This window comes from Salvia hispanica, chromosome 1 (assembly GCF_023119035.1).
Source record: "Salvia hispanica cultivar TCC Black 2014 chromosome 1, UniMelb_Shisp_WGS_1.0, whole genome shotgun sequence".
In the NCBI taxonomy this organism is placed as follows: domain Eukaryota; kingdom Viridiplantae; phylum Streptophyta; class Magnoliopsida; order Lamiales; family Lamiaceae; genus Salvia; species Salvia hispanica.
Genome location: NC_062965.1, coordinates 18,016,212 through 18,042,047, shown reverse-complemented (window position 1 = coordinate 18,042,047; position 25,836 = coordinate 18,016,212). Strand labels below are relative to the sequence as shown.

The window sequence follows — 25,836 nt, the reverse complement described above, 5'->3', positions numbered from 1 at the left end:
TAACTGCAATGATAATCATGAATTTCCCCCAAAATTTGTAGTTATTTAAATTTATACCCAAAATTTATAAATATTTAAAAGTAAGGCCAAAACTCGCCTTTTATATATGTATAGATAGATAGATAGATTACTTCCTTTCTAAAATTAAACAAACAAAAAGAAGGAAAAGATAATTTGCACAAATCCGCCGAGATCCTGTGAATAAATAGTGGTGGCCCAAAGATAAATACTCAACATTTTCTTCTTGCTCTAAACCATTTCCTCTTGTTTTCGAGGACATTTTTTGATTGTTTTTATTCTTTTCTCATTCCACAGAATCTGATCCGAGCAACTCCAATATGTATGTTTTGCTTTCCATGATCTCATTTGCTTCATTTCCGATCCATTTTGCTAGCTAGATCTGTTTGAGAATTCATTGTCTTTGCTTCGTTGTGTTCGATTTCGAATCAAAATCATGTAATTTAACCATGCTTAATCCTAACTAAGCTTGATTTCGTCTATGGCTTAAGTGAACATTTAGATTTCAGGTTGATTTGTGCACTTTAATTTGCTGCAGAATGAAAAAAACGTCGACGTTTACTCCCAAAAACATCCTCATCACCGGGGCCGCTGGATTTGTTGCATCGCACGTTGCGAATAGGCTCGTACGAAACCATCCCGAATACAACATCATCGTTCTCGACAAACTCGATTACTGCTCCAATCTGAAAAATCTACACCCATCCAATTACTCCTCTCCCAACTTCAAGTTTGTCAAGGGCGACACCGGTGATGCTAGCCTCGTGAACCGCCTTGTCGTCGCTTAGAACATCGACACAGTCATGCACTTTGCTGCCCTGACTCACATCGACAATTCGTTCGGAAACAGCTTTGACTTCACCAAGAGCAACGTCTGCGCCACTCACGTCCTCCTGGAGGCCTGCAGGGCCTCCAGGGGGATAAGGAGGTTCATCCACGTCAGCACTGACGAGGTGTATTGGGAGACGGACGAGGGCGCTGCCGTTGGCAAGGACGAGGCGGCTCGGATGCTCCCCACGAACCCTTACTCTGCCACCAAGGCAGGGGCGGAGATGCTTGTCATGGCGTACGGTAGATGTTACGGATTGCCTGTGATCACGACTTGTGGGAACAATGTCTATGGCCCGAGCCAGTTCCCCAAGAAGTTGATTCCCAAGTTCATCCTTTTGGCATTGAGGGGGGAGCCTCTGCCTATCCATGGCGACGGCTCTAATTTGCGCAGTTATCTGTATTGTGAGGATGTTGCGGATGCTTTTGAGGTGGTGCTCCGTAGAGGAGAAATCGGGCATGTGTACAACATTGGGACGAAGTGGGAGAGAAGGGTTATCGACGTTGCACGAGATATATGCAAGATGTTTAACAAGGATGCTCAAAAGTGCGTTCTGTTCGTGGAGAATAGGCCGTACAATGATCAGAGGTATTTCCTTGACAACGAGAAGCTGAGGGGTTTGGGGTGGGCTGAGAGGACCGCTTGGGAGGACGGATTGAGGAGGACGGTGGAGTGGTACGTTAGAAACCCGGACTGGTGGGGTGATGTCTCTGGCGCTCTGATGCCTCATCCTAGAATGTTGATGATGCGCGGTGGCACGGATAGGGCGTTTAAGAAGTCTGAGTCGGGGTTGTTTGGGAACCCTGATCAGACTAGGATGTTGGTCACAGACAGTGCCTCCCCTCAGAATCCAGCCTTCGAGTATGATGTTCAGACAACATGTTTAATTATTATCCCTAAAATTACAATTATTGCAAGATTGTAGCTTCGTTTGGAGTAGTATTTAACGGTTATGTGATTGAATTTTGATTGAAATGATAAATTGAGATTATGGTGTGACAAATGAGCTATAAACTAATTAAATGTACAATATAAAAGATGAAAGTAAATAAATTCAAAGGTAAAAGAACATTTGCTCCTATAAACATATGCTATTGGGGGTAGAATGTGTCATTTTGCTCCCTGAAAAGTACTACAAACATACTTAAAGAATTGCTGAACTAAAAGTAGTTGAACGCATAACAAGTAGTCTCTCATCATTAGACTAACATTCTTGCTGATGCGCAGTAAATATTAGACTAATTTCTCAATGTCGAGCCTCTTAAGATATGGAATAATTTAATATGTGTGCAGTCTGTCACACTCATATGTCCCAAAAAGTTCGTCGCTTATTTTCGTTTCTGTCCGTGCCACAAAGTATATCATATTCCACTTTCATCATTTTGGGTAGTGGATCCCTCGTTACACTAATTCATTTACTCACATTTTATTGTAAAACTAAGACATAAGTCCATTTTTGGTCTTAAACATATAGCTAAAATACGAAGTTAGTCCATGACATTTACTTTTTGAAAACCGACTCCTAAACAAATTAAATCGTCGCTGGAGTGGTCATTTTTTTATGGTTCCGTAAAAAACTGACGGTCAACAGACGATTAAGTGTAATTTTGACTGAATTAAAATATTAATCCATGATTTATTAAATTAAAATAAAATAGAAAAAATAATCACTTTCTCTCGTCTTCTCTCCATCGGCCTCAGCGTCCTGCACGAAGATCCCGCCATCCTCCTCCTCGACGAGCCCACCTCCGGCCTTGACAACAGCTCTGCCCTCGACATTATGCAAACCATCCGACACAACGGCGGCGTCGTCCACCACGACACCATCTCCTCCCTCGAAGCCTTCCTCCTCTCCAACGGCTTCACTGTCCCTCCACAGCTCAATCTCCTCGAATATGCCATGGAAATTCTTGGCCACCTCCAACAACCGGAGCAGGAACAATCACTAGAATCCACAGCTCCTCCTCCATCTTCATCTCCGCAGCCGATTAAACCAAAAACCAGATCTAGAAGCTCGAGAATCCATTAGTCACGATCTATGAGTGGGACAGGGATGGAGAGAGTATTTGTTTTTATAATATTTTTGGTGTAATTTCGAACTTATTATAATTAGGGTTAATTAAACCTTCTCGGATTTTCTTTATTGATTATTTCCCCAGTCAAATCCAGCAGGGTCCGAGATCTATAAATACTTCCGTCACCGGATTCGTTACATATGAGCAGCCAACGCAACACGGTGGAACCAGCCACGGCAAAGTTGACTCCGTTAGCACCTCAACTCGGGTTTGCTCTTTCTTCCGCAAAATTCGTACAACTCCCCAACAATCATAATAGTAACAGATAATAGAAAGACATGTATTAACTAAAGGAAATGATTCTTCATTAAGCACCCTGGTACATGGAAAATACAAAGAAAGCAGCGCCAAAAATGCGCTGTTATTGGAAACATTCAACTTCAAACAACAAAGGGTGATTGATCACAAAGCAAAAGCACAAACTGGGAAAGATCGGCGAATGGCCTAAGCGGCAGGAACACGGGGAAGGATCTTAATCCCACCAATGGTAACAGCGCCACCATTGTAGCGGGAAACGACAGTGACGACTACAATGTCATCATCATCCGCAATATTAATGTTCTTGTAGAGTTCCGTCAAGACGATTCTGAGGTCGCTGGGGGCCTCAGCAGTCCTTGACCTGTGTGGTATCTGCGTGAAGCCTCCGGCTCTCTCTGGACTAACAGGGCCATCCTTACTGTTTTCGTCATCATTGACGTAGACATCGAACCCAATGAGCTCGTCGTTGCTGTAGGTGACAATGCCCTCGATCACGAGCACCTCGTCGGCCTTCCCTTTAGATGGTTTGGCAACATCAACCCTTATAGTCTCGGCGAGAGTGGCAGGGAAAGCTTGTTTTGTAGCCTGCGCCGTTTTCGCGAGTTCTTGGACATTTGCCGGGATTTCTCTCCGAGGTGGCACGTAGTTGAGCCATGGGCTAATATCGCTGGCTTCATACTCGTATCCCATGTTTTTATAGTTTAAGCAGTCGCTGACTTTGACTTTGACAAGTTTCTTCTTCTCGTTGTAGAACAAGAAGGCCGCGTTTAGGAAATCGGGATCATCGATGGACGGTACTGTGGGGTGGAGGTCGTTCCGGATGGTCCACATTCTGTCAACGTTTGCGTGATGGCAGTAGAAAAGGGGGTCCCTTCCTGAAGAGTAGAAGTTCCCCATGTTTTCGTGGAAAGGATTTTGGGGGTTTCCGGTCCAGACATGGAGGGCAATGTGGGATCCGCGCTCGGATGTCCCGCCAAGGGGAACTCCGTGTGGCGGATCTCCGGCCCTGTACGGTGTGCCCATGAAGTTGAGGGCGGTGTCACCTTGAACAATCATTTCCTGTTGCATTTGGTTAAGATTAGCATCGACACTCGCTCCTTCATCAAAGAGGTAAAGGTCGACAAGGGCGTCTCCCCAATGCGTTTGGTTGCGGTTGCAGTCGTAGAGGGGCGAGTAGGCCTCGGTGAAGGGTTTGGGCATGTACATGCCATCGGGGTGGTCCCAGTTCCAGTAGGGCAGGGCGAAGGTGGGATCTCCGATGAGTTCACCACAGATTCTCTCGAAGAAATACAGGTACCACCTATTTCAACAAAAAACATAGACAACTATAAGAAATATAGTGGAAAGTGTGTTGAAAAAGTTAGTGGAATGTGAGTTATAGTTTTATATATAGAGTATTAGTTTTGTAGTACTCCCTCCGTCCCACAATAGTAGTTACATTTGGTGTAGGCTAAGAAATTCAAAGAATAGTGGGTTGTGGAAAATGGGGTCCACTTTTTTATATTGATTTTATAACAGAATGGGAGTGAAGTGGTTAGTGGAATGTGAGGCTTATTTATCATTTATGGTAAAAGTGAAATGTGACTCTTATGGTGGGACAATGAGAGTAATAAAATGTAAGTGTGATAAGTTAATAGAATACGAAGTCCACTACCAAAAGTAGTGGTGTCAAATAATCGTGGACAGAGGGAGTATTTGTTTTAGGATGGAACCCTATGGATTTACCTGTGGAAAGGGAAGAATATCCAGGAGTTGTGAACCTGGATATCGAGGTTGGGGAAGCCGACTTGATCATAGGGGCCATTGCAGTAAGCGCAGTGGACGTTGGCTTGCTGTGTGAACCCGCGCGGATCGTCAGGGTCCGTGGTGTCCAGCTCCTTCATCTTCTGGATGGCTAGCTTGTACTTGGCTAAGTATTCAGGCGTCATCCTGTGAGCCGCGGGCCTAACCCGTGGTGTCTCCGGAATCAACGGGAACATGTGTTCTTCGACCTTATCGGTGAAGGGCGGTGATACGGTCAACGGCTGGAAGGTATACAGCCGCCGAGGAAGTAGGGAGGCAGTTGGTTCAAAGGAGAAAAATCTGGAAGTAGGCGCTGGAAAGGAGTAGATCGAGCAAATATTGGGATTCCTATTTTTATGCATTCTAGTAGTTTCTATTATTCAGTATAAATAATTGTAAACTAGGGAGTCCAGAGTATCTTGGAGAGATCAATTGTTTTGGACGACTTGGTCGTAGGCCTCTGCGGAGGATTATCATTTCCTTATTTTCCTACCAATAAAAATTGCTCGTTCTCTCTTGTTCTGCATTTACAATCTGTGGTGTTAGTTGGTATATTTAGCTGCAGCAGCGAGAGCACTCCTCGTGCTCATCACTTCCATTGGCCTTTCACTCCTATCAATTGGTGCGGTGAACAATGGTGAACTCTCGATCGGACACGCGACTGGACGAATTGGAGAAGGCTACGGAGGATTTGGAACATGGTAGGCTCTTGTTGGATGCGGCGGTGAAGGAACTGAATGCCCAATTCCGCCGCACCGATGACCAAGTGACGGAGGTACGATCAGAACTGACCGCCATGCTTCAGGAGATGCGCGAGGGTTTCGCTTCACTCAAACTTAAGGGGACTGCCGGACATGAGGACGCATCCACCTCAATGAATCGGGGGCCAAAGTCGGCATCCGCGGGCGGTGTTTCGGCGTCACCCATGCCAACTTTTGATGGTCCGGACGCCCTCGCATGGCTCGCACGGGCGGAGCAATGTTTTCTGATCTCGGAAACCCCCTCCGAGGACCGGGTAGGCATCGCAATGGTAGCTCTGGCAGGCGCTGCCCTCCCTTGGTACCAGTTGTTGCGACAACGAGTTCCGGATCTGCCGTGGGCTCGGTTTGCAAGGGAGTTGATGAAACGCTTTGGAGGCAATGGGGCATTGAATGAATATGAAGCATTCGCTGCAGTCCGCCACACTGGTTCTCTGACAGATTTCGTGGCTGCTTTTGAGGCGCGCCTCGCACAGGTTCCGGACATCTCGTGTCAGCAATACTTGGGATTTTTTATGGCAGCACTTCGACCTGAGGTCCGTCTACAAATGAAGGCCGCTAAAATCACTACTTATGAAGATGCGGTCGAGTTAGCGCTAGACATCGACACGATGGCGTCCACTCAGCCCCCGCGTTCAGCGCCTTCTCAATCATCCTCCCAGGCGCACACATACACAGCCCAATCGACTCGCTCTTTCTCAAAGGGCTACTCACAAAACCCCTCTCACTCATCTGGCTCTTCAAAGCCGGTATCCAAACGCTTCCGGAACGTATCTCCGGAGGAATATAGGCGGCACATCGCAGCAGGTACCTGTGTCAAGTGCGGCCTGAAGTTCGGCCCAGCCCATAGATGTCCCCCTAGGACTCTCAACGTTCTGATTTGCGATGAGGAGGAAGAAACGCCCACCGACTCTGAGCTCGAGGAATCAAAGTGTTGGAGACAGAGGTTGAACCCCAGCTATCTGCTCTATCCTTGAACGGCCTAGACACGACGAACACAATGAAGCTATTTGGGAAAATCGCATCTCAACAGGTTAAGGTGATGGTCGATAGCGGCGCAAACTACTGTTTTATATCAGAATTATGCGCCCAACGGCTCCAGCTGCCAGTTACGCCCACATCACCCTACTCAGTGGTGCTGGGGGATGGTACCACACGTCGCGCAGCGGGGATTTGCAGGGGCGTGCCACTGACATTGGAGAATGAGGAGTTTGTGGTGTCCTGCTACGTCTGTCCCCTCCGGAACATTGACGTAATTATGGGTGTCTCATGGCTGGCCTCCCTCGGTTACGTTATGGCAAATTGGCAGCGGTCGTCCATGGATTTCGCAATCAACGGACGCCCCATCTCGCTCAGGGGTGATCCATCACTCATGCGCCGGGCTTGCTCCACCCAAGACCTCCGTTGCCTCGAGGAAGGGGACTGCTGTTGGGTCCTCCATGCAATTGAGAAGGAGGTTGTGGCGGAGCCTTTTGGGATCAGCAAGGCCCTATCCTCGGCAGCTCGGTCGCAACTGCTGAAATTGGTTGAGAAATTTCCGGCAGTCACACGGGAGCCCGCAGGACTACCTCCCCGCCGCCGCATTGACCACCAGATACCCCTCCTTCCAGGTACTAACCCTGTTTCTGTTCGCCCGTATCGGTACAATCACTTGCAGAAAGATGAAATGGAGAAGCTCGTCGCCGAGATGCTGAGTTCCGGGGTGATTCAGCCAAGCACTAGCCTTTCTCTAGCCCGGTCCTCCTCGTTCGCAAGAAAGATGGTTCTTGGAGGTTTTGCGTGGACTACAGGGAACTCAACAAACGGACGGTACCTGACAAGTATCCTATTCCGGTGATACAGGAATTACTTGACGAATTACATGGGGCCAAGTGGTTCAGCAAAATCGACCTAAAAGCTGGATACCACCAGATTAGGGTGGCGACCAACGACGTGCCTAAAACGGCTTTTCGCACCCACTCCGGCCATTACGAATTCCTGGTTATGCCGTTCGGCCTCACCAACGCTCCGACAACATTCCAGAGTCTGATGAACGACATCTTCCGACCAGCACTTCGAAAATTTGTCTTGGTGTTTTTTGACGACATCCTCGTCTATAGCGCGACATGGGCAGATCATATGCGCCACCTCCGCCAGGTTTTCGGGACCCTGCATGACCATGCCCTCGTCGCCAACGCAAAGAAGTGTCTTCTAGGTCGAGACAACGTTGAGTATCTTGGCCACATCGTGTCCTTTGAAGGAGTTAAAATGGACCCTGCCAAGATCTCGGCAGTCCTCCGCTGGCCAACTCCGACATCCTTAAAGAGTGTTCGGGGGTTCCTTGGGCTAACAGGATACTACCGTCGTTTTATCCGAGACTACGGCAAGATTGCAGCCCCACTGACGGAACTCCTGAGGAAGCCTGGCACCTCAACCCAAAACAGCCTGGACTTGGCCGAAGGCAGCGGCCTCCGCCTTCGACTCTCTCAAATCAGCGTTGACATCGGCACCTCTCCTCCGGATGCCAGATTTCACTAAGGAGTTTGTGATTGAGTGTGACGCCTCGGGCCGGGGTCTTGGGGCAGTTTTAATGCAAGAGCGTCAACCGGTGACCTATTTCAGCAAGACTTTATCCGCTCGTTGGTTAGTCAAATCAGCCTACGAGAAGGAACTCATGGCCCTCGTCCTTGCCATCCATCATTGGCGCCCTTACTTGTTGGGTCGCCGCTTCGTCGTTCACACGGATCAGCGTAGTCTGCGCCAACTACTAGCCCACCCTTTAGCTACTCCAGCGCAACAAAATTGGGCAGCAAAGCTATTAGGCTACGACTTCACCATAGTATACAAGGAAGGCAAATTGAATAAGGCAGCCGACGCGCTCTCTCGTCGAGACGAGGAGGCGTTGGAACTCTCGGCCATCTCGATCCCATCATGGCCAGAGTGGTCAACAATCCAGGCGACGCTGCCTACCGATCCAGCCCTCGCTAAGATCAAAGCTGCCTTGGAAGCCGGCCAGCCAACTTCCCCTCATTACGAGCTGGTCCACGGTACTCTGTTCTACAAAGGAAGGATAGTGGTCCCACCCGTTCTCCTTGGATACCAAAGTTACTTGCTGAATTCCATGTTACACCTACGGGGGGACACTCGGGAGCTTACCGTACATATCGCCGGATTGCCTCGAACGTCTATTGGCCCGGTATGATTAAGCAAGTCACAAATTTCATCGCAGCATGCGCGACGTGTCAGAGGCATAAGACCGAGACCAAATCTCCAGCCGGTCTCCTGCAGCCCTTGCCGATTCCGGATCGGATTTGGGAGGATATCAGCATGGATTTTGTTTCAGGGCTGCCGAGAGCACTGCATTTTCGTCATCGTCGACCGCCTTTCTAAATACGCTCACTTCATCGGCCTTAGACACCCCTTCACGGCCCGGCAGGTGGCGGAACTATTCACAAGCGAGGTGGTTCGCCTTCATGGAATTCCTAGGTCGATCGTGTCGGATCGCGACCCTATCTTCCTCAGCGCTTTTTGGAAGGAGTTGTTTCGTGCCACAGGAACTAAGCTTAAGATGAGTTCCGCCTATTATCCCGAAACGGATGGCCAGACGGAGGTGTTAAACCGGTGCTTGCAGACGTACCTGCGCTGCTTTTCATCTGACCGGCCGAAGCAGTGGAACAAATGGCTAGCGTGGGCGGAATACTGCTACAACACAAGCGCCCACTCAGCTTCGGGCATGACCCCGTTCGAGGTGGTCTACGGTCGCCCTCCACCCACCTTGCACGCCTTTCTTCCAGGAGAGATTCGGGCACAGTCCGTTCTAGACACTCTTCGCTCTCGCGATGAGGTGTTGGAGCTGCTGCGCCATCATTTAGGGCGGGCCCAGGAGCGAATGACAGTGGCCGCAAACAAGCAGCGCCGGGACGTCGAATTCAGTGTGGGCGACATGGTCTATCTGAGGTTCCGGCCCCACCGTCAATCCTCACTTTTCACTGCCCGCAACAGGAAGTTGGCACCTCGTTTCTTTGGGCCATTTCGGGTCGAAGCTCGCATTGGTGCGACGGCTTATCGCCTGCAGCTTCCCGACTCGACCCGCATCCACCCGGTGTTCCACGTTTCGCTCCTCAAACGTGCCATTGGGAATGCACCAGTAGAGGCAACGCTCCCTGACGGCCTCGTCAATGCTGACCCTCCATTCATTCCCGACAAGGTGCTAGCAAGGCGTACTGACTCACGGGATGGAGAAACTGTCGACTAGGTCCTCATTAAATGGTACGGATTAGAGGATGATGAAGCCACTTGGATGGATGTGGCGGATGTTAGAGGCCAGTTTCCATTTTTCAGCCTTGCGGACAAGGCTGTTTCGACGACCGGGGCAGTTGATACGGTCAACGGCTGGAAGGTATACAGCCGCCGAGGAAGTAGGGAGGCAGTTGGTTCAAAGGAGAAAAATCTGGAAGTAGGCGCTGGAAAGGAGTAGATCGAGCAAATATTGGGATTCCTATTTTTATGCATTCTAGTAGTTTCTATTATTCAGTATAAATAATTGTAAACTAGGGAGTCCAGAATATCTTGGAGAGATCAATTGTTTTGGACGACTTGGTCGTAGGCCTCTGCGGAGGATTATCATTTCCTTATTTTCCTATCAATAAAAATTGCTCGTTCTCTCTTGTTCTGCATTTACAATCTGTGGTGTTAGTTGGTATATTTAGCTGCAGCAGCGAGAGCACTCCTCGTGCTCATCACTTCCATTGGCCTTTCACTCCTATCAGGCGGGCAGCAGTCGGTGTCGAGATGAACCACCCTGCCGCTTACAGTAGTAGTTGTGCCTTCGTGGTCGCAAAAGCTTATATCAGGAGGTTGGAGCGGGTCGGCCTCGGCTTTACGGCCACCGACGAGGCTGCTTGCGCCGTACAGACCGCCAAGCCCAAAGAGCATGTTTCTGCGGTCTAGACGGCCGCCCCCGCTCTCGCCACCGTTGCATGAAACCCTCGCCCTCGAGGGTTTCATGAAGGCGGAATTGCGGGGTTTAGGGGTGGTGTAGAGAACCGCGAAGGAGGATTGAAGAGAAGCCATGGTTTGATATTTGATGATTTATTTGGAGAGAATGCATGTCTATTTATACTAGTATTTCCAAAGACCTAGCTAGCCAATCTATGTTTAATTAAACTGATCTAGTTAATCATACAATATTTAATTTAATGTAACCCAGACAGCATCGTTTCTGATGCTAATTAATAACATTTTTGGACCAGCGAATCAATTGCATAATTTAACCTTTCTTCGATTTGTCAGTACTTATAAATCTATATTTCTATTTGGACCAATCCATACAACTTTTGAAGCTCTTATATTTCAATTCGAAAGATTTAAAGGTCTATGAAGTTGTACTCTCTTTTGCGATTCGAATAAAAAAAAAAAAACATGATAAACAAGAAATGAGCTTATAATTATGTTCGACTTAATAATAAAAAAATTATTTTATTATAAATAATGATAAATACTATTCCATTGGCTAAACATATGAGTAGCGACTCGGGGCATCACTGGTATACCGTGGGCGAGGCTCGGGCTGCCTTGGGCGTGGTGATTTCCTAAGGCTCGTGTCGTCAACAGTTTATCCCCTTGATTTGTGCTTTGTTTAATTTTTAATATAATTAAATGGCCTTTACCTCTCAGAACTTTGAGCCAATGTATATACAAATATCGCCCGCCAAATACATATATCAAATGGAATTGTATATTTTGACAGTTTTAAATTTTCCATGATTCGCGCCTTCTTCTTATTAGCAAGATTTATTTTATGTAAATGAAACAAAATCACGGAATACTTTTTCTCTTGAGATATATTTTTCATAAACATAAACACAACCAGAGTAAGAAGCTCTGCGCCATCCTTTGACATCTCAAGAGTATTTTGTTGATATTAACAATGGAAGAATGCAAGTAATTATTATCCGTTCGATTTTTATATTGAATTTACGTTCTAAAAGTTGTTGCAATTTTGAAAATTACTATTCATCAGAATATTAATGAATAGCGTAATTTGTTTTTGTTTTGCGATTAATGTCTTTTGTATTTGCACGACAATATATGAGTATCTTGCATACAATATAATTGCGTCATGTTTGAAGGAGTTCGACGGAAACACAGGAATATGATGCACGTAATGTTACTTGGTATATGTATAATGTATTTCATTTTTTTGGGTAATTTAACAGTTTTTTTATATCAAACTGTGTCATTGTGTCCCAGCTAGGTAACATATTATTCAAGCCAGTTAGTAACTATAAATTACTGAATTGGAGTGATTTTCATTTTCATAACTATAGATTTACATTATTGTGCATATGTAATTCAATATTGTCCTATTTCGTTGACTGTTTTGTTTTATGTATGCAGCATCGGTTGTTCCCGAATGTTCATCATGATTCAAGAACATGCCCAGACAAAGACCCGGATATAGGCAAAGAGAAGCGTAACAGCAAGAGGAAATGTTGGTATCGTGTGGTTTTTTTTTTACATTAACTTCATTGTTAACTTACATTATTGGATGGGGCTATTTACATTATTTAAATTGAGCATCATTATTGCTTTAGACATATTGTCTATTGATAATAAAATTACTTAATGTTGCAATGAGCATGTATTTAAATTTATACAGATAATTATAGCCTACATAAGGGCAAATCAGTCAACTTCAATTTAAGGGTTTAGGGAAAATCGAGATTAACCGTATAATAAGGTTATATAAATACTCCATTCGTCCCCAATTAATTGTCCATTTTTGCCATTTTCGTATGCCCCTATCAATTGTCCACTTTCACTTTTTACCATTTAGCTCCCAACATATCACTAATTCATTCCACTCACATTTTATTATAAAACTAATATATAAAAATGAGACTCATATTCCACTCATATTTTAACGTACGTATATAAAATAACTTTAAGATTTTCCTAATCACTCATTAATTTATAACATAATTATTAACAATAATAATAATGCTTAAATACTTAAACAACTTTCCCCCTGGTAAAAAAAACCATGCCCTTACTGTTATGTTAACTTATAAAATTTCATCCTTTTGCATATGTATCTAGGGATGTAGGGGAGCACTAGGGTGCCCCCTTATTTAGAGTCACAACGTACATCCAATCTAGTACTGCCATGTGGCACAAAACATGCAATATTTTATACACAAAAATGCAATCTAGTTGTATATGCATTTTCGCAGATTGCATTTTTGTTGTATGTAATTGCATTTTATAGTGTTGAGTTTTGCATTTTCACATAAATTGCATTTTTTATTGTTAAGTTTTGCATTTTCAAATATAAAAATGCAATCCGTCTATATATAAAATGCAATTTAAACAGTCAATATCTAAAATGCAAAACTTAACAATAAAAAATGCAATCTGCATATAACAAAAATGCAATCTGCCGAAATTCATTTATAGCTTCTACAAATGCGTATTGCATTTTTCGTCCCATGTGGCAGCACGTGGTTGGATGTACGTTGTAACTTTAAAATTAGTTGTTATACTAGTACACCCCTGTATTCATATCCTTTTTCTAATTATTATTTTTTTTCCTTCTCAATTTAGTCCATCCATTTACAAGATCATGTGGCCGAAAATAAAGGCTGTTTAAAACAATTACAATCATTAAAAAAAACGAAGAGGGCTAAAGTGGTATATACATTGGAGTTGGTTATGGTAAGTTGCTTAATTATCTCCATCAAAAGATTGCATTAGTTATTTTACAGAATTACACGATCCCATACAATCTTTCTTCTCTGTCTAATCTTTTCTCCATTTTTCTCCGTTGAAGTCATTCTACCTCGAAGACAAACGCTGTAGAAACAGCTTCTTAAACTAGTTTCTCGTCGAAAACTGTTTTTTGGAGCAATCTTTCATTGATTTTGTTTTCTACATGTGCAAACAAGGCATGAGGAAGAGTGGTGGAGATATTCAATCATGACGCCGATTTCCAATTTCTCCACAATTGCGTTTCAGATCTCCTCGCGCAGCAACTGAGATCGAATATGGAGATGTTGAAATTGAGAGAATTGAACAATCTTTCTTCTCTCCTTCATCGTTTTTACTCCATTGAAGACCTTCTCAAGAAATTGATGTCGTCCCTTTTCAATTGAAGACGTCTGTTTTTTTTATTATTGATAAATTTTGGTAGAAAGTTATTGTATTAGTCGTGCTTCTCAAGAATTGATGTTGTCCTTCTCAAGAATTTTGGTATAAATTTTGGTATAAATTTTGGTAGAAATTGATGTCGTCCTTCTCAAGAATTTGTTGTTAATCCATTATCTGATTCTAATCAATTGTACATTTTGATACATTATTTTCACAGTAACAATGCATTATTTGTTTTTTTTTTGCATTATTTGCTACAATAACATTGTTTTACGCAATATATTATCTATACCCGATTCTGAGATCAGTTACATTATTCCTAACATATACTCCCTCCGTCCCACAAAGATTGTTCCACTTTGATCGGGTACGAGTTTTAAGAAATGTAATGGAAAGTGAGTAGAAATGAGTTAGTGGAATGTGGGTCCTACTTTTATATATTAGTTTTATAATAAAATGTGAGTAAGAATGAGTTGGTGGAATATGGGGTCCACTACCAAATATGGTAAAAAGTGAAATGAGACAAACTTTGTGGGACAGACCAAAATGGAAAAATGGGACAGACCAAAATGGAAAAATGGGACAATCTTTGTACGACGGAGGGAGTAGTACGTTATTAATATGATTTTGTCCATTATTATTAGTACAATTGTACATTATATTAAACAAAACACATAATTTAGTGAACGTGATTAGTACTGTTGAGAGCACTATTGATCCCATTACATATGATAAAGTGCGAGTAGTACTGTAATGTGCATTATCCATTAAATTATATACATTATTATTTACATTTCATACATTACTAGTTGACTTATATCAATTATGTTGGTTATTCGCCGGTCAAATTATATTGATTAATTTAGACATTAGATAAAATTTTATACATTATTTTATTCGTATACTACATTATTAATGTCAGACTTTACATTATACAATAATATTTATCCATTATAGGGTTTAAGATAATTCTGTAATCAACTAATACGAAAATTGAAGCTGGATTTGCACAAGTTCATAAAACTTAGAATTGTTCACAACTAGCTAACCAACAAGTCTTATATTTTCACTCCCAACATTAAGTTATCAAAACCAAAAAAAACCAGTGTTCCAATTCCAAAAAAACATCCTATTCACAAAGTATCCACCGTTCAAAGTTCAAATTCTTCGGCCTCTCTCTCCAAAACCTGGTCGCATGTGTCTGGTTGACACCCCCTCTGGTATTATGTGCGCAGGTGAGCGGAGTCCTTGCAAACTTCACTCGCTCGGAATAACATCGTCAACCGCTTCGTCAAAATCAAGCCGACGCTGCTTAGATGTTGTCCAGAATATGAAACAGAGATGTATCAGTAGTGTATTGTGTAATGCATGAACCAAAGGTCACTAACAACATAATGCACAAAACTTCATACAGTAATGTTTACATTCCATCAAATAATGGACGACATTATATAACATCCACTACACCAACAAACAGTTATGCATACTGATGGACGACATTATATAACATCCACTACACCAACAAGTATACAAAGTATATATAGTATAGCTAAAGGTTAGTACCGGATATCGAACACGGGAAAGACGAACACAAAGTTTCTATCCTCTACTAAGACTCAATTACTATCTGGAAAAACATTTGGGTTTTGAAAACTTTTGAAAAACTAAAAGCAATAAAAAGCATAGATCAACTAAAAGCAAATAAATCAGGAGAAAGACAATAGAGATAAGGGAATTCCAGGGATGTGTGTTCACAGTTATGGTTATTGATGCACTTTTTATTAGCACTAAATAAACCTGCAAGTATACAGAGTATATATAGTATAGCTAAAGGTCGTACCGGATATCGAACACGGGGAAGACGAACACAAAGTGTCTATCCTCTACTGAGACTCAATTACTATTTGGAAAAACATTTGGGTTTTGAAAACTTTTGAAAAACTAAAAGCAAATAAGAGCATAGATCAACTAAAAGCAAATAAATCAAGAGAAAGACAATAGAGATAAGGGAATCCCAGGGATGTGTGTTCACAGTTATGGTTATACAAAATTCCAACTACAATACCCTAGCATAGTTATTACTTTGATAGAACGAGTCACCTAGATTATGCTCATGCGAAACAAACGTTGATTACAAGATTAGGGTTTTCAATCCTAACACGTAACTCCAAAAAGCTCCTAAGACCCTTGAAAAGTCCTCACTCTCAATTAACAGTGCCGTTTTAAAGGAAGCTAACTGTAGTGTCTACTAAGTGGACCTAACTCGCTAGAACTCTGTCACAGTTATGAAGCAAGTTATATTAAATCATACACGATTGTGTCACTCAATCATGAAGCATCAAGATTAACTTAGGGAAGAAACAAAGTAAAAACAAAACGGATATTAAATAGCAAACGGAACTTGTATAACCAAAGTCGTTACTAACACATCCCTAGAATTCTGAGTTTAGTTACACATAATTGAATAAGCTAAAAACATAGATTGAAGGGAAGACAATTTGAACATAAAACTAAAGCAAATAAAACCCGTAGGTTGAATCCTTGTCGTTCTTGATGTTCTTGAAATCCTGCTCCAACTCCTTGCACCAGTGAAGTACTCTAAGCCTTGATCTCTATGAAGTATTTTGCAATTAGAAGTTCTCTCTTTTTGATGAAGCTTGAGGCCTTATTTATAGGGAAAAGCCATGCCTTGTTGTAGAAGGAAAAAAATCTCCAAAATATGGTAAAACTGGGCACAAATCTAGGGCTTCTCGGATTCGCCGCCTTTCTCCGGCGGGCCGCCGCACCTCTGCCCGGCGGTCGCCGCGTTGGACTCAGAGAGTCTGTTCCATCGCCGTCTCTGACTCCAGATTCTCAAACTTGGCGTTTTGGCTCCCTTTTTCGGCTCAATTATGCACATTTCTCACAAAACACGTCAAAATACCAAAATAGACAAAATATGCAAATAATGGACGTGTAGAGTGACTTTGACAAAAAAAACGGACCAAATAATGGCCTTAAAACAGTGCAAAATCCGAGTGTATCAACTCCCCCAAACTTACATTTTTGTTTGTCCTCAAACAAAACAATAAAGACACCAAAAAGATGCACGGAATGCACAAGAATTAGACATCATAATTGCCTCAAAAGATGGAAGAACAGTTTAAACAGGTATTAACGCAATGAAATCAAGCCCTTGAATTCAAGCCCTCACATGTGGCAAACTTCCAAAGATGGGAAGTGTTCTCCCACTCTCAAAGTGTATAAGGGTAATGTGTATATAAGCCCTCAAATCATACATCATGCAAAGTTTATCATAGGCTTGCTCAAAGTCTACTCCCTCCTCTACTAAATGTGATTAAGCTTCAAAAGACCTTTCGGTCTTTATCTTTGGTTATAATGTAGGCTCTTTGGTAGGTGAGGAATATTTGGCTAAAAAGTGACTAAAAATAAAAATATCCCAAGTAGAGTAAAGATAACTCCACTTTTCTAAACCTAAGACACTTTTAACACTTCATTTATCTCCTTCAACTCACTTTCCAATCCTTTGATTTTCTTTCTATATTATTTTTTTCAACCTTCCACATTTTTTTCTTTTTCTTTTTTTTTTCTTACACATCCTTTCTTTTTTTTTCTAAGACCAAGCACATGTTTGCATTCTTTCTCAATTTCACAACTTGTACTTTCTTTACATTAAGCACACTACTTTTATACTTTCCCCTTATCTCTCCAATTCTTTTACAAATAAGATAGCAAAAACTAACTAACCCAAGGAATTGTCCCCATTATTTTGGCTTCCAAAGAAAAGGCTTAAAGGCTCAAACTTGGCTCCAAAGGGAAAAATTTTGAATATTTGAGAGGGTCAAAATTTTGGATAAAAGTAGGCTAAGAAAAGATGGCCAATCATCCTCCTAAATCAACTTAAACACTATGTAAACTTAGGTAAGACTAGGAGCAAGTTCTAGAAACAAATACATGAATGCAGATAAATCACACAAGAATGAAATAATAGGCTCAAATCCTCACAAGGTATAAGCATGATTCAAGGCGAACAAGCAATTCACTAATTATGCACCTTTTCACCAAACCATCAAATCAAAACGTTAAGCCAGACTTAAACATAGATGGAATGTAATATCATCGGCAACTCAATATAATGTGTGTCCCTAAGCATGCGTGTTTCTAAGTTCTTCATGTTAAGTTCACGACATGGATTCAAGAAAAACATTTTTTAGAACACAAAATTCACCTACGGGGTTATTGAAAACAAAAACAAAAACTTAAAGCAAAAAGAAAAATCCTAAACTCACGGTCCACCACTTCATTCCCCCAAACTTATGTACAACAAAGTGTAAAATAAGTTTGCAGAGTTGGTAGGGACGTGAGTGGACTACTGAAATAAAAACATACCTAGAAAATTCTCGCTTTGAGGCCTGACCGAGCGAAAGTTGAAGATCTTTGAAAAAATTAAGCTGGAGAAATACGCCCAGGTGGCGGCCCGCCGCGGGCTGTCCGGCGGTCGCCACACGACATCAAAATGTTCCAGCGAGTATGTGGCGGACCGCCGCGGAGAGGTCAGAACCTCGAGGGCGCCGTCTCTCGTGCCGACAATTTCTTCCACATAGCCTTATGCTCATCCGAAGCAAGGCTAACACCATAGTTCTTCGCATTCTCGGGCTTCCCCTTTGATCCCATATTTCTACAAACGAAAAGTACAATAATTAGAACATATACCACTAATGGGAAAATCAAAGGTTCCCCCAAACTTGCACTCTTAGAAACAATATGAACGAATCAACATGTAGAAACAAGCTTAGGTGTAGAAATTTTCCTAGATAGTAACATGGAAACATGTAAAACATAAACTTCCCAACTAGGAAACACTAAACCATCCCCCAACGTGAATTCATCCCCCATGTAGAGACGTATCAACAATAAGTCAATATACATCAACAATCTCTAAGTCTACTCAAGTATTGCAATTCATGAAAATAATAATAGCCTCATAATGCTACGAACATGATTGCAACATAGGAACAAATATAAACAAGAAGGAATCAGTATTCACAAAGCTTCAAAACTAACACCAAAACACAATATCACCATCAAATTCACAAATAAGCATACACAATCATCCTCCATCATAAAATAAGAGTTTTTACCGAACAATTCTTCCAACATACGCCTAAATCCATGAAAGAAGTAGAACAATGCTCAGGAATTGAGTTAGGATTCGTACCTTGTGTTGATTGAGAATTGGAGAAGAAGAACTCTACACTTGGCGAGAATTTAGAGAATGATGGTGTGGGTGTGTGTAAAAGGTGGGGGTTATGTGCAAGGAAGGAATTTGAGAAGGAATGGGAGAAAGAATAGAAAACATACTTTTTATAACTGTATTCCCGTGTCTGGACTGAGCGCGGCGGTCCGCCGCACGGGCGTTTAAAACAGTGGTTCGTGGCGGGCCGCCGCGGCCCGATCAGCGGTTCATTCGGCCCGCCCTAAGCCTGCCCTAAGCCCGTCCTATCCTGCACATGTGAAAACAAGTGTGGCGACAGCCGTGCTGAGTGCAGCGACCGCCACACGTTATTTTTTATTTATTTTTATTTTTTTTAAAATATAAACGAAAATTACAAAAATAGAAAAGCATTGGGTTGCCTCCCAACAAGCCCTTTTGTTTTTATTCGTTAGCTCGACTTGAAGTGGCCCACTAATTGGGGGGATCAGCGACCCGAGTGTTGAAGATAGGCAAATGGAGCAACTTGGTCCCTAGCTTCTTCCACCACTGATATTTCCCCATCTTTGTTTTGAGAACATAAACTTCGGGGTCCTCTCCGGTTGCCTTCTTTTTCTTTTGCTTCTTTTTCTGCGGAATAGAGGTAGAGGGATTAGTATTGACCTTTTTGGGAGAATGTCTTACCTCTTTTACAACATCGATGGTGGAGGTAGCATGTTCCTCCGTTTCAAAGGGGTCTTGTGGTTTGGTCAAATCCGTGACCATGACCATGACTGCCCTACACTGCTGTTCCATCTTAGCCCGCTTTGCTTCCTCAAACTTGAGCATCTCGCTTTCGATCTTATAGGTGGACTGGCTATGGTTGTCGCTGATTGTGATCTCGCCATGACCTACATCAATCAAAGCTTTGCAAGTGGCAAGAAAATCTCACCCTAAAATTAGAGGGACGTTCTTGTCTACTTTCATGTCAAGCACAATAAAATCGGCGGGGAAAATAAGGTCATTTATTTTCACTAAGACATCCTCAATCATACCAAAAGTTTTGATGGTCGAGTTATCGGCCAACCTGAGTGTTACGTCTGAAGTTTTGAGTGGCCCAATGTTGAGCTTTTCATAGTACTTCAGTGGCATGAGATTGATGGATGATCCTAGATCGCATAGTGCCTTGTCAACCTTTCCCTCTCCAATCCGGCATCGGATAATGAATTGGCCTGGATCTCTCTGCTTTACTGCCTTTTCCTTTTGGATGATCTCGCTGCAATGATGTGGTAGCTTAAGGTCGGCTTTTGTCGGCTTTCTCTTCCTTATCACCGCCTCTCTTAGTAGCTTTGCGTACTTAGGTATTTCCTGCAACGATTCAACTAGAGGAATGTTAGTATGAATTTTACAAAACATGTTCAAAAAGTGTTTGAACTGCTCTTCGAGCTTAAACTTCCTCTTTGGCTGGAAAGGTAGCACAATCCCATTGTGCCGCACGAGTCCCTGCTGGGCGGGCGCTTCTGCCTTCTCGGTGGCGGCCCGCCGCGTAGAGTCCAACGGTCCGCCGATGGCTGGGCAGACTCCATTCTGGGCTTCAGTGGCGGCCCGCCGCGTGCTGTGCGGCGGTCCGCCGGCATCTTGGTAGTCCCCAGTTTTATGCTTTGCCACCCACTTTTTGTTGACGTCGTCCACTAGTGCGGCTGCCTTTGCCCTATCCTCATCCAATTTCTTTTGGATTTGCTCCATTTGTGTGTTGATGTTGGCTATGGCTGTTGAGATCATGTTCATTCCCTGCACGAGGTTGTTTATCCTAGCTTCGACCACTCCGATCTTGGTGTCATTAACCTTCCTGTCTTGCGCGATTACTTCCAAGATCCTTGTGATCCCTTGTTCATACTTTTCCTCCTTTTTAATTGTATCAACTACTCCTCCCTTAACGTTAAATCCTGCAGGGGGTTGCAAGTAATTATTGTTAGAATAAGAAAGGTTAGGATGAGGTCGGTTCCCATTATAATTATTGAAATTACCGCCCCCCTGGGTAGGGCGATAATTATTGTTGTAATTTCTATTGGGGCCGCCTCCTTGCATGTAGTTGATTTCTTTCACTATCGGGGTAGGAGTTTCAGTCTTCGAGACTGCTATAATGGAGGTTGGTGGAATCGGGTCCTCCTTCCTTGATGAATCCATTTGGTCCACCCTAACTCGAAGCTCGGCCAATTCCTTTGCAAAGGAGCTTTCCTCGGTTTCTTCGACTGCAACTATCCTTTTTAGGCTATGCCTTTCTTTCGACCACCCCCTGCTGTTGGTGGCGAATTCCTCTATCACCGCCATGGCTTCCTCACCTGACTTTCTTAAGAACCCTCCATTTGCACCTGAATCAAGCATAACACAAATTTTCTCGTTAAACCCATTATAGAGAATTCCTACCTGGTGGTCCACAGTGAAACCATGGTTAGGGCACTTTCTGAGAAGGGCTTTGAAACGAGCAAACGCCTCATAGAGGGGTTTGTCATGGCCTTGGATGAATTGGAAGATCTCGCTTTTGAGCTTCAAAATTGTGCCCGGCGGATAATACTTGTCGAGGAAGGCAGCTACAATGTCCTTCCATGTGGAGACCTTTTCTATGGGCATACATTCAAACCACTCTTTAGCAGAATCAGTTAATGAAAAGGGAAAGAGTCTTACCCTTATGGCGTCGTCGTCGACACCGTTCAATTTGAGAGTGTTTGCGATCTCCACAAATTTGGAGAGATGGTGGTTCGCGTCCTCTGTGGCCCTACCTGCAAAAGGAGTTTGCTCAACCCTTTGAATAAGGGGCATGCGTAACTCGAAATTATTAGCGTCAATACGAGGTTCATCACGGGTTGTATCTCCTGATTCTTCTTTTCCAAGGCCTCTCGGGCCGCCCTTTCCGCATCTCTCTCATCCATCAGTAGCTTCACCATTTCCTGTAGTTTCTCGATGTCCGTTCGGTCACCCATTGTTCCTGATCCTTTTTCACTTCTTATTTTCCTACGAGTTCTCTCAAGTTCTAAATCGAGCGGTTCTAAGCTGTCCTTCCCAGAGCGCGTTCGCATACAAAACCTGCAAGAACCAAAAACAAAAACTAAATAAAACTAAAATTAAAAACTGAAAGAGATTAAAGCCCAAAGTATCAAAATTATCCGTTTGAAGATATCACTCAAAGTGAATTGTTCTTCCCCGGCATCGACGCCAAAAACTTGATACACTTTTTATTAGCACTAAATAAACCTGCAAGTATACAAAGTATATATAGTATAGCTAAAGGTCAGTACCGAATATCGAACACGGGGAAGACGAACACAAAGTGTCTATCCTCTACTGAGACTCAATTAGTATTTGGAAAAACATTTGGGTTTTGAAAACTTTTGAAAAACTAAAAGCAAATAAGAGCATAGATCAACTAGAAGCAAATAAATCAAGAGAAAGACAATAGAGATAAGGGAATCCCAGGGATGTGTGTTCACAGTTATGGTTATACAAAATTCCAACTACAATACCCTAGCACAACTATTACTTTGATAGAACGAGTCACCTAGATTATGCTCATGCGAAACAAACGTTGATTACAAGATTAGGGTTGTCAATCCTAACACGTAACTCCAAAAAGCTCCTAAGACCCTTGAAAAGTCCTCACTCTCAATTAACAGTGCCGTTTTAAAGGAAGCTAACTGTAGTGTCTACTAAGTGGACCTAACTCGCTAGAACTCTGTCACAGTTATGAAGCAAGTTATATTAAATCATACACGATTGTGTCACTCAATCATGAAGCATCAAGATTAACTTAGGGAAGAAACAAAGTAAAATCAAAACGGATATTAAATAGCAAACGGAACTTGTATAACCAAAGTCGATACTAACACATCCCTAGAATCCTATGAGTTTAGTTACACATAATTGAATAAGCTAAAAACATAGATTGAAGGGAAGACAATTTGAACATAAAACTAAAGCAAATAAAACCCGTAGGTTGAATCCTTGTCGTTCTTAATGTTCTTGAAATCCTTCTCCAACTCCTTGCACCAATGAAGTACTCTAGGTCTTGATCTCTATGAAGTATTTTGCAATTGGAAGTTCTCTTTTTTTGATGAAGCTTGAGGTCTTATTTATATGGGAAAACCATTCCTTGTTGTAGAAGGAAAAGGTCTCCAAAATATGGTAAAACTGGGCGCAAACCTAGGGCTTCTCGGATTCGCCGCCTTTCTCCGGCGGGCCGCCGCACCTTGGCCGGCGGTCGCCGCGTTGGAGTCCAGAGAGTCTGTTCCCTCGCCGGCGGACCGCCGCACATCTTCCGGCGGTCGCTGGACGAGACTTCTCTTCCAAGCACATTTTTCCGAGGTGGACCGCTGCGTTGATCTGCCCGCCGGGTGCCGGCGGTCGCCGCACACATCCGCGGCGGTCGCCGGTCGCCGTCTGACTCCAGATTTCCAAACTTGGCGTTTTGGCTCCCTTTTTCGGCTCAATTATGCACATTTCTCACAAAACACGTCAAAATACCAAAATAGACAAAATATGCAAATAATTGACGTGTAGAGTGACTTTGACATAAAAAACGGACCAAATAATGGCCTTAAAACAGTGCAAAATCCGAGTGTATCAACTCCCCCAAACTTACATTTTTGTTTGTCCTCAAACAAAACAATAAAGACACCAAATAGACACACGGAATGCACAAGGACTAGACGTCATAATTGCATCAAAAGATGGAAGAACAATTTAAACATGTTTTAACGCAATCAAATCAAGCATGGCTTATTAGTGCACTTTCATTACTAACTCGTGGAACACCTTGAATTCAAGCCCTCACATGTGGAAAACTTCCAAAGATGGGAAGTTCTCTCTCACTCTCAAAGTGTATAAGGATAATGTGTACATAAGCACTCAAATCATGCATCATGCAAAGTTTACCATAGGCTTGCTCAAAGTCTACTCCTTCCTCTACTAAATGTGATTAAGCTTCAAAAGTCCGAAAGATGTTTATCTTTGGTTGTAATGTAGGCTCTTTGGTAGGTGATGAATATTTGACTAAAAAGTTACTAAAAATACAATATCCCAAGTAGAGTAAAGATAACTTCACTTTTCTAACCCAAGACACTTTTAACACTTCATTTATTTTTCTCCTTCAACTCACTTTCCAATCCTTTGATTTTCTTTTTTTCACAACCTTTCACACTTTTTCTTTTTCTTTCTTACGCATCCTTTCTTTTCTTTTCTAAGATCAAGCACATACTTGGAATTTTTCTCAACTTCACAACTTGTACTTTCTTTACATTAAGCACACTACTTTTATATTTCCCCCTTATCTCTCCAATTCCTTTACAAATTAAGATAGTAATGACTAACTAACCCAAGGAATTGTCTCCATAATTTTGGCTTCCAAAGAAAAGGCTTAAAGGCTCAAACTTGGCTCCGAAGTGGAAAATTTTGAATATAAAATTTTTTAGTGAGTCATGGTTTTTAGATAAAAGTAGGCTAAGAAAAGATGGTCAATCATCCTCCTAAATCGACTTAAACACTATGTAGACATAGGCAAGACTAGGAGCAAGTTTTAGAAACATATACATGCATGCAGATAAATCACACAACAATAAATTTTTGGCTCAAATCCTCACAAGGTATAAGCATGATTCAAGGCGAACAAGCAATTCACTAATTATGCACCTTTTTACCAAACCATCAAATCGAAACGTTAAGCCACACTTAAACATTAGATGGAATGTAATATCATCGGCAACTCAATATAATGTGTGTCCCTAAGCATGCGTGTTTCTAAGTTCTTCATGTTAAGTTCACGACATGGATTCAAGAAAAACATTTTTTAGAACACAAAATTCACCTACGGGGTTTTTGAAAATAAAGCAAAAACTAAACTCACGGTCCAACACTTCATCCCCCCAAACTTATTTACAACAAAGTGTAAAATAAGTTTGCAGAGTTGGTAGGGACGTGAGTGAACTACTGAAAAAAAACGTACCTTGAAAATTCTCACGTTGAGGCTTGACCGGGCGAAAGTTGAGAAACTTCGGAAAAATCACGCTGGAAAAATACGCCCAGGTGGCGGCCCGCCGCAGACTGTCTGGCGGTCGCCACACAACAACTGAATGTTCTAGCGAGTATGTGGCGGACCGCCGCAGAACATGTGGCGGTCGCCGCGGAGAGGTCAGAACATGCGAAAATTTTTCAACGCACAAAAATTAGAACTAACACCAAAAACACTTAACTTAAAGCAAAAAATGTCAAAAACATGGTTGGGTTGCCTCCCAACAAGCGCTTATTTTTCGTCTTTAGCTTGACGTTCTTTGAAGTTCATGAGTTATCCCCCATCGTGAGGATTCCTTTGGGATGCCTTTGTACCAACAATCTTAGTTTCTGCCACCGCGAATGGAACCAACTTGTTGAGAACTTTCTTCCACCATTTGAATTTTCCATTCGAGGTTTTGATTACGTAGATTTCGGTGTCATCGTGAGGTGGAGTCTTCTTCCTCTTCTTTCTCTTGGGCTTTTCCTGCAAGGTAGGCTTAGTAGGATTAGGCTCGCCCTTTTTAGGAGCTTGAGGTAAAGTGTTAACAATGAAAATAGTAGGGTTAGAAAGATCTTCCCCTCCAAATGGATCATAAGGCTTAGACAAATCGGTCACCATGACCTCCCTGCAATCATGCTCCATCTTAGCTTGTTTCGCCTCTTCATACTTAAGCATTGCGCTTTCGATGTTGTAGGTCGACTTTCCTCCATGGTCACTTATCGTGATTTCTCCTCTACCTACATCAATAAGAGCTT

The 25,836-nt window shown here is 42.6% G+C and overlaps 2 protein-coding genes, 1 non-coding gene and 1 pseudogene across 3 annotated transcripts; 2 read left to right on the top strand and 2 right to left on the bottom strand.

Moving 5' to 3' along the window:
- The first annotated feature begins 557 nt into the window (after positions 1-557).
- LOC125188933 lies at positions 558-2,876 on the top strand (annotated as a pseudogene).
- A 490-nt stretch (positions 2,877-3,366) lies between these two features.
- LOC125188923 (polyphenol oxidase I, chloroplastic-like) lies at positions 3,367-10,772 on the bottom strand. Its single transcript, XM_048086027.1, has 3 exons — positions 10,427-10,772; positions 4,906-5,275; positions 3,367-4,480 (listed from the first exon to the last, which is right to left on the bottom strand). The coding sequence occupies exons 1-3, from the start codon at positions 10,770-10,772 to the stop codon at positions 3,367-3,369; spliced, it is 1,830 nt and encodes a 609-aa protein (XP_047941984.1).
- A 7,629-nt stretch (positions 10,773-18,401) lies between these two features.
- Positions 18,402-22,019, bottom strand: LOC125188913. Its single transcript, XM_048086016.1, has 5 exons — positions 21,866-22,019; positions 20,094-21,818; positions 19,744-19,949; positions 19,586-19,689; positions 18,402-18,525 (listed from the first exon to the last, which is right to left on the bottom strand). The coding sequence occupies exons 1-5, from the start codon at positions 22,017-22,019 to the stop codon at positions 18,402-18,404; spliced, it is 2,313 nt and encodes a 770-aa protein (XP_047941973.1).
- On the top strand, positions 21,482-21,588 carry LOC125202875. Its single transcript, XR_007173212.1, has one exon. It is a non-coding gene; the product is annotated as a small nucleolar RNA R71 (small nucleolar RNA).
- Positions 22,020-25,836: the final 3,817 nt, after the last annotated feature.

What these genes read in the sequence shown, in the direction of transcription:
- LOC125188923 (XM_048086027.1), bottom strand. Translation starts at nt 10,772, where the DNA reads ATGGCTTCTCTTCAATCCTCCTTCGCGGTTCTCTACACCACCCCTAAA. An exon ending in GGAAGTGATGAGCACGAGGA is followed by an intron (nt 5,276 to 10,426) that starts GTGCTCTCGCTG and finishes ACTCCTTTCCAG; the next exon opens with CGCCTACTTCCAGATTTTTC. An exon ending in ATATTCTTCCCTTTCCACAG is followed by an intron (nt 4,481 to 4,905) that starts GTAAATCCATAG and finishes TTGTTGAAATAG; the next exon opens with GTGGTACCTGTATTTCTTCG.
- LOC125188913 (XM_048086016.1), bottom strand. Translation starts at nt 22,019, where the DNA reads ATGGGTGACCGAACGGACATCGAGAAACTACAGGAAATGGTGAAGCTA. An exon ending in CTCGACCATCAAAACTTTTG is followed by an intron (nt 19,950 to 20,093) that starts GTATGATTGAGG and finishes TGATTGATGTAG; the next exon opens with GTCATGGCGAGATCACAATC. An exon ending in TGGAAGAAGCTAGGGACCAA is followed by an intron (nt 18,526 to 19,585) that starts GTTGCTCCATTT and finishes TTTCGTTTGTAG; the next exon opens with AAATATGGGATCAAAGGGGA.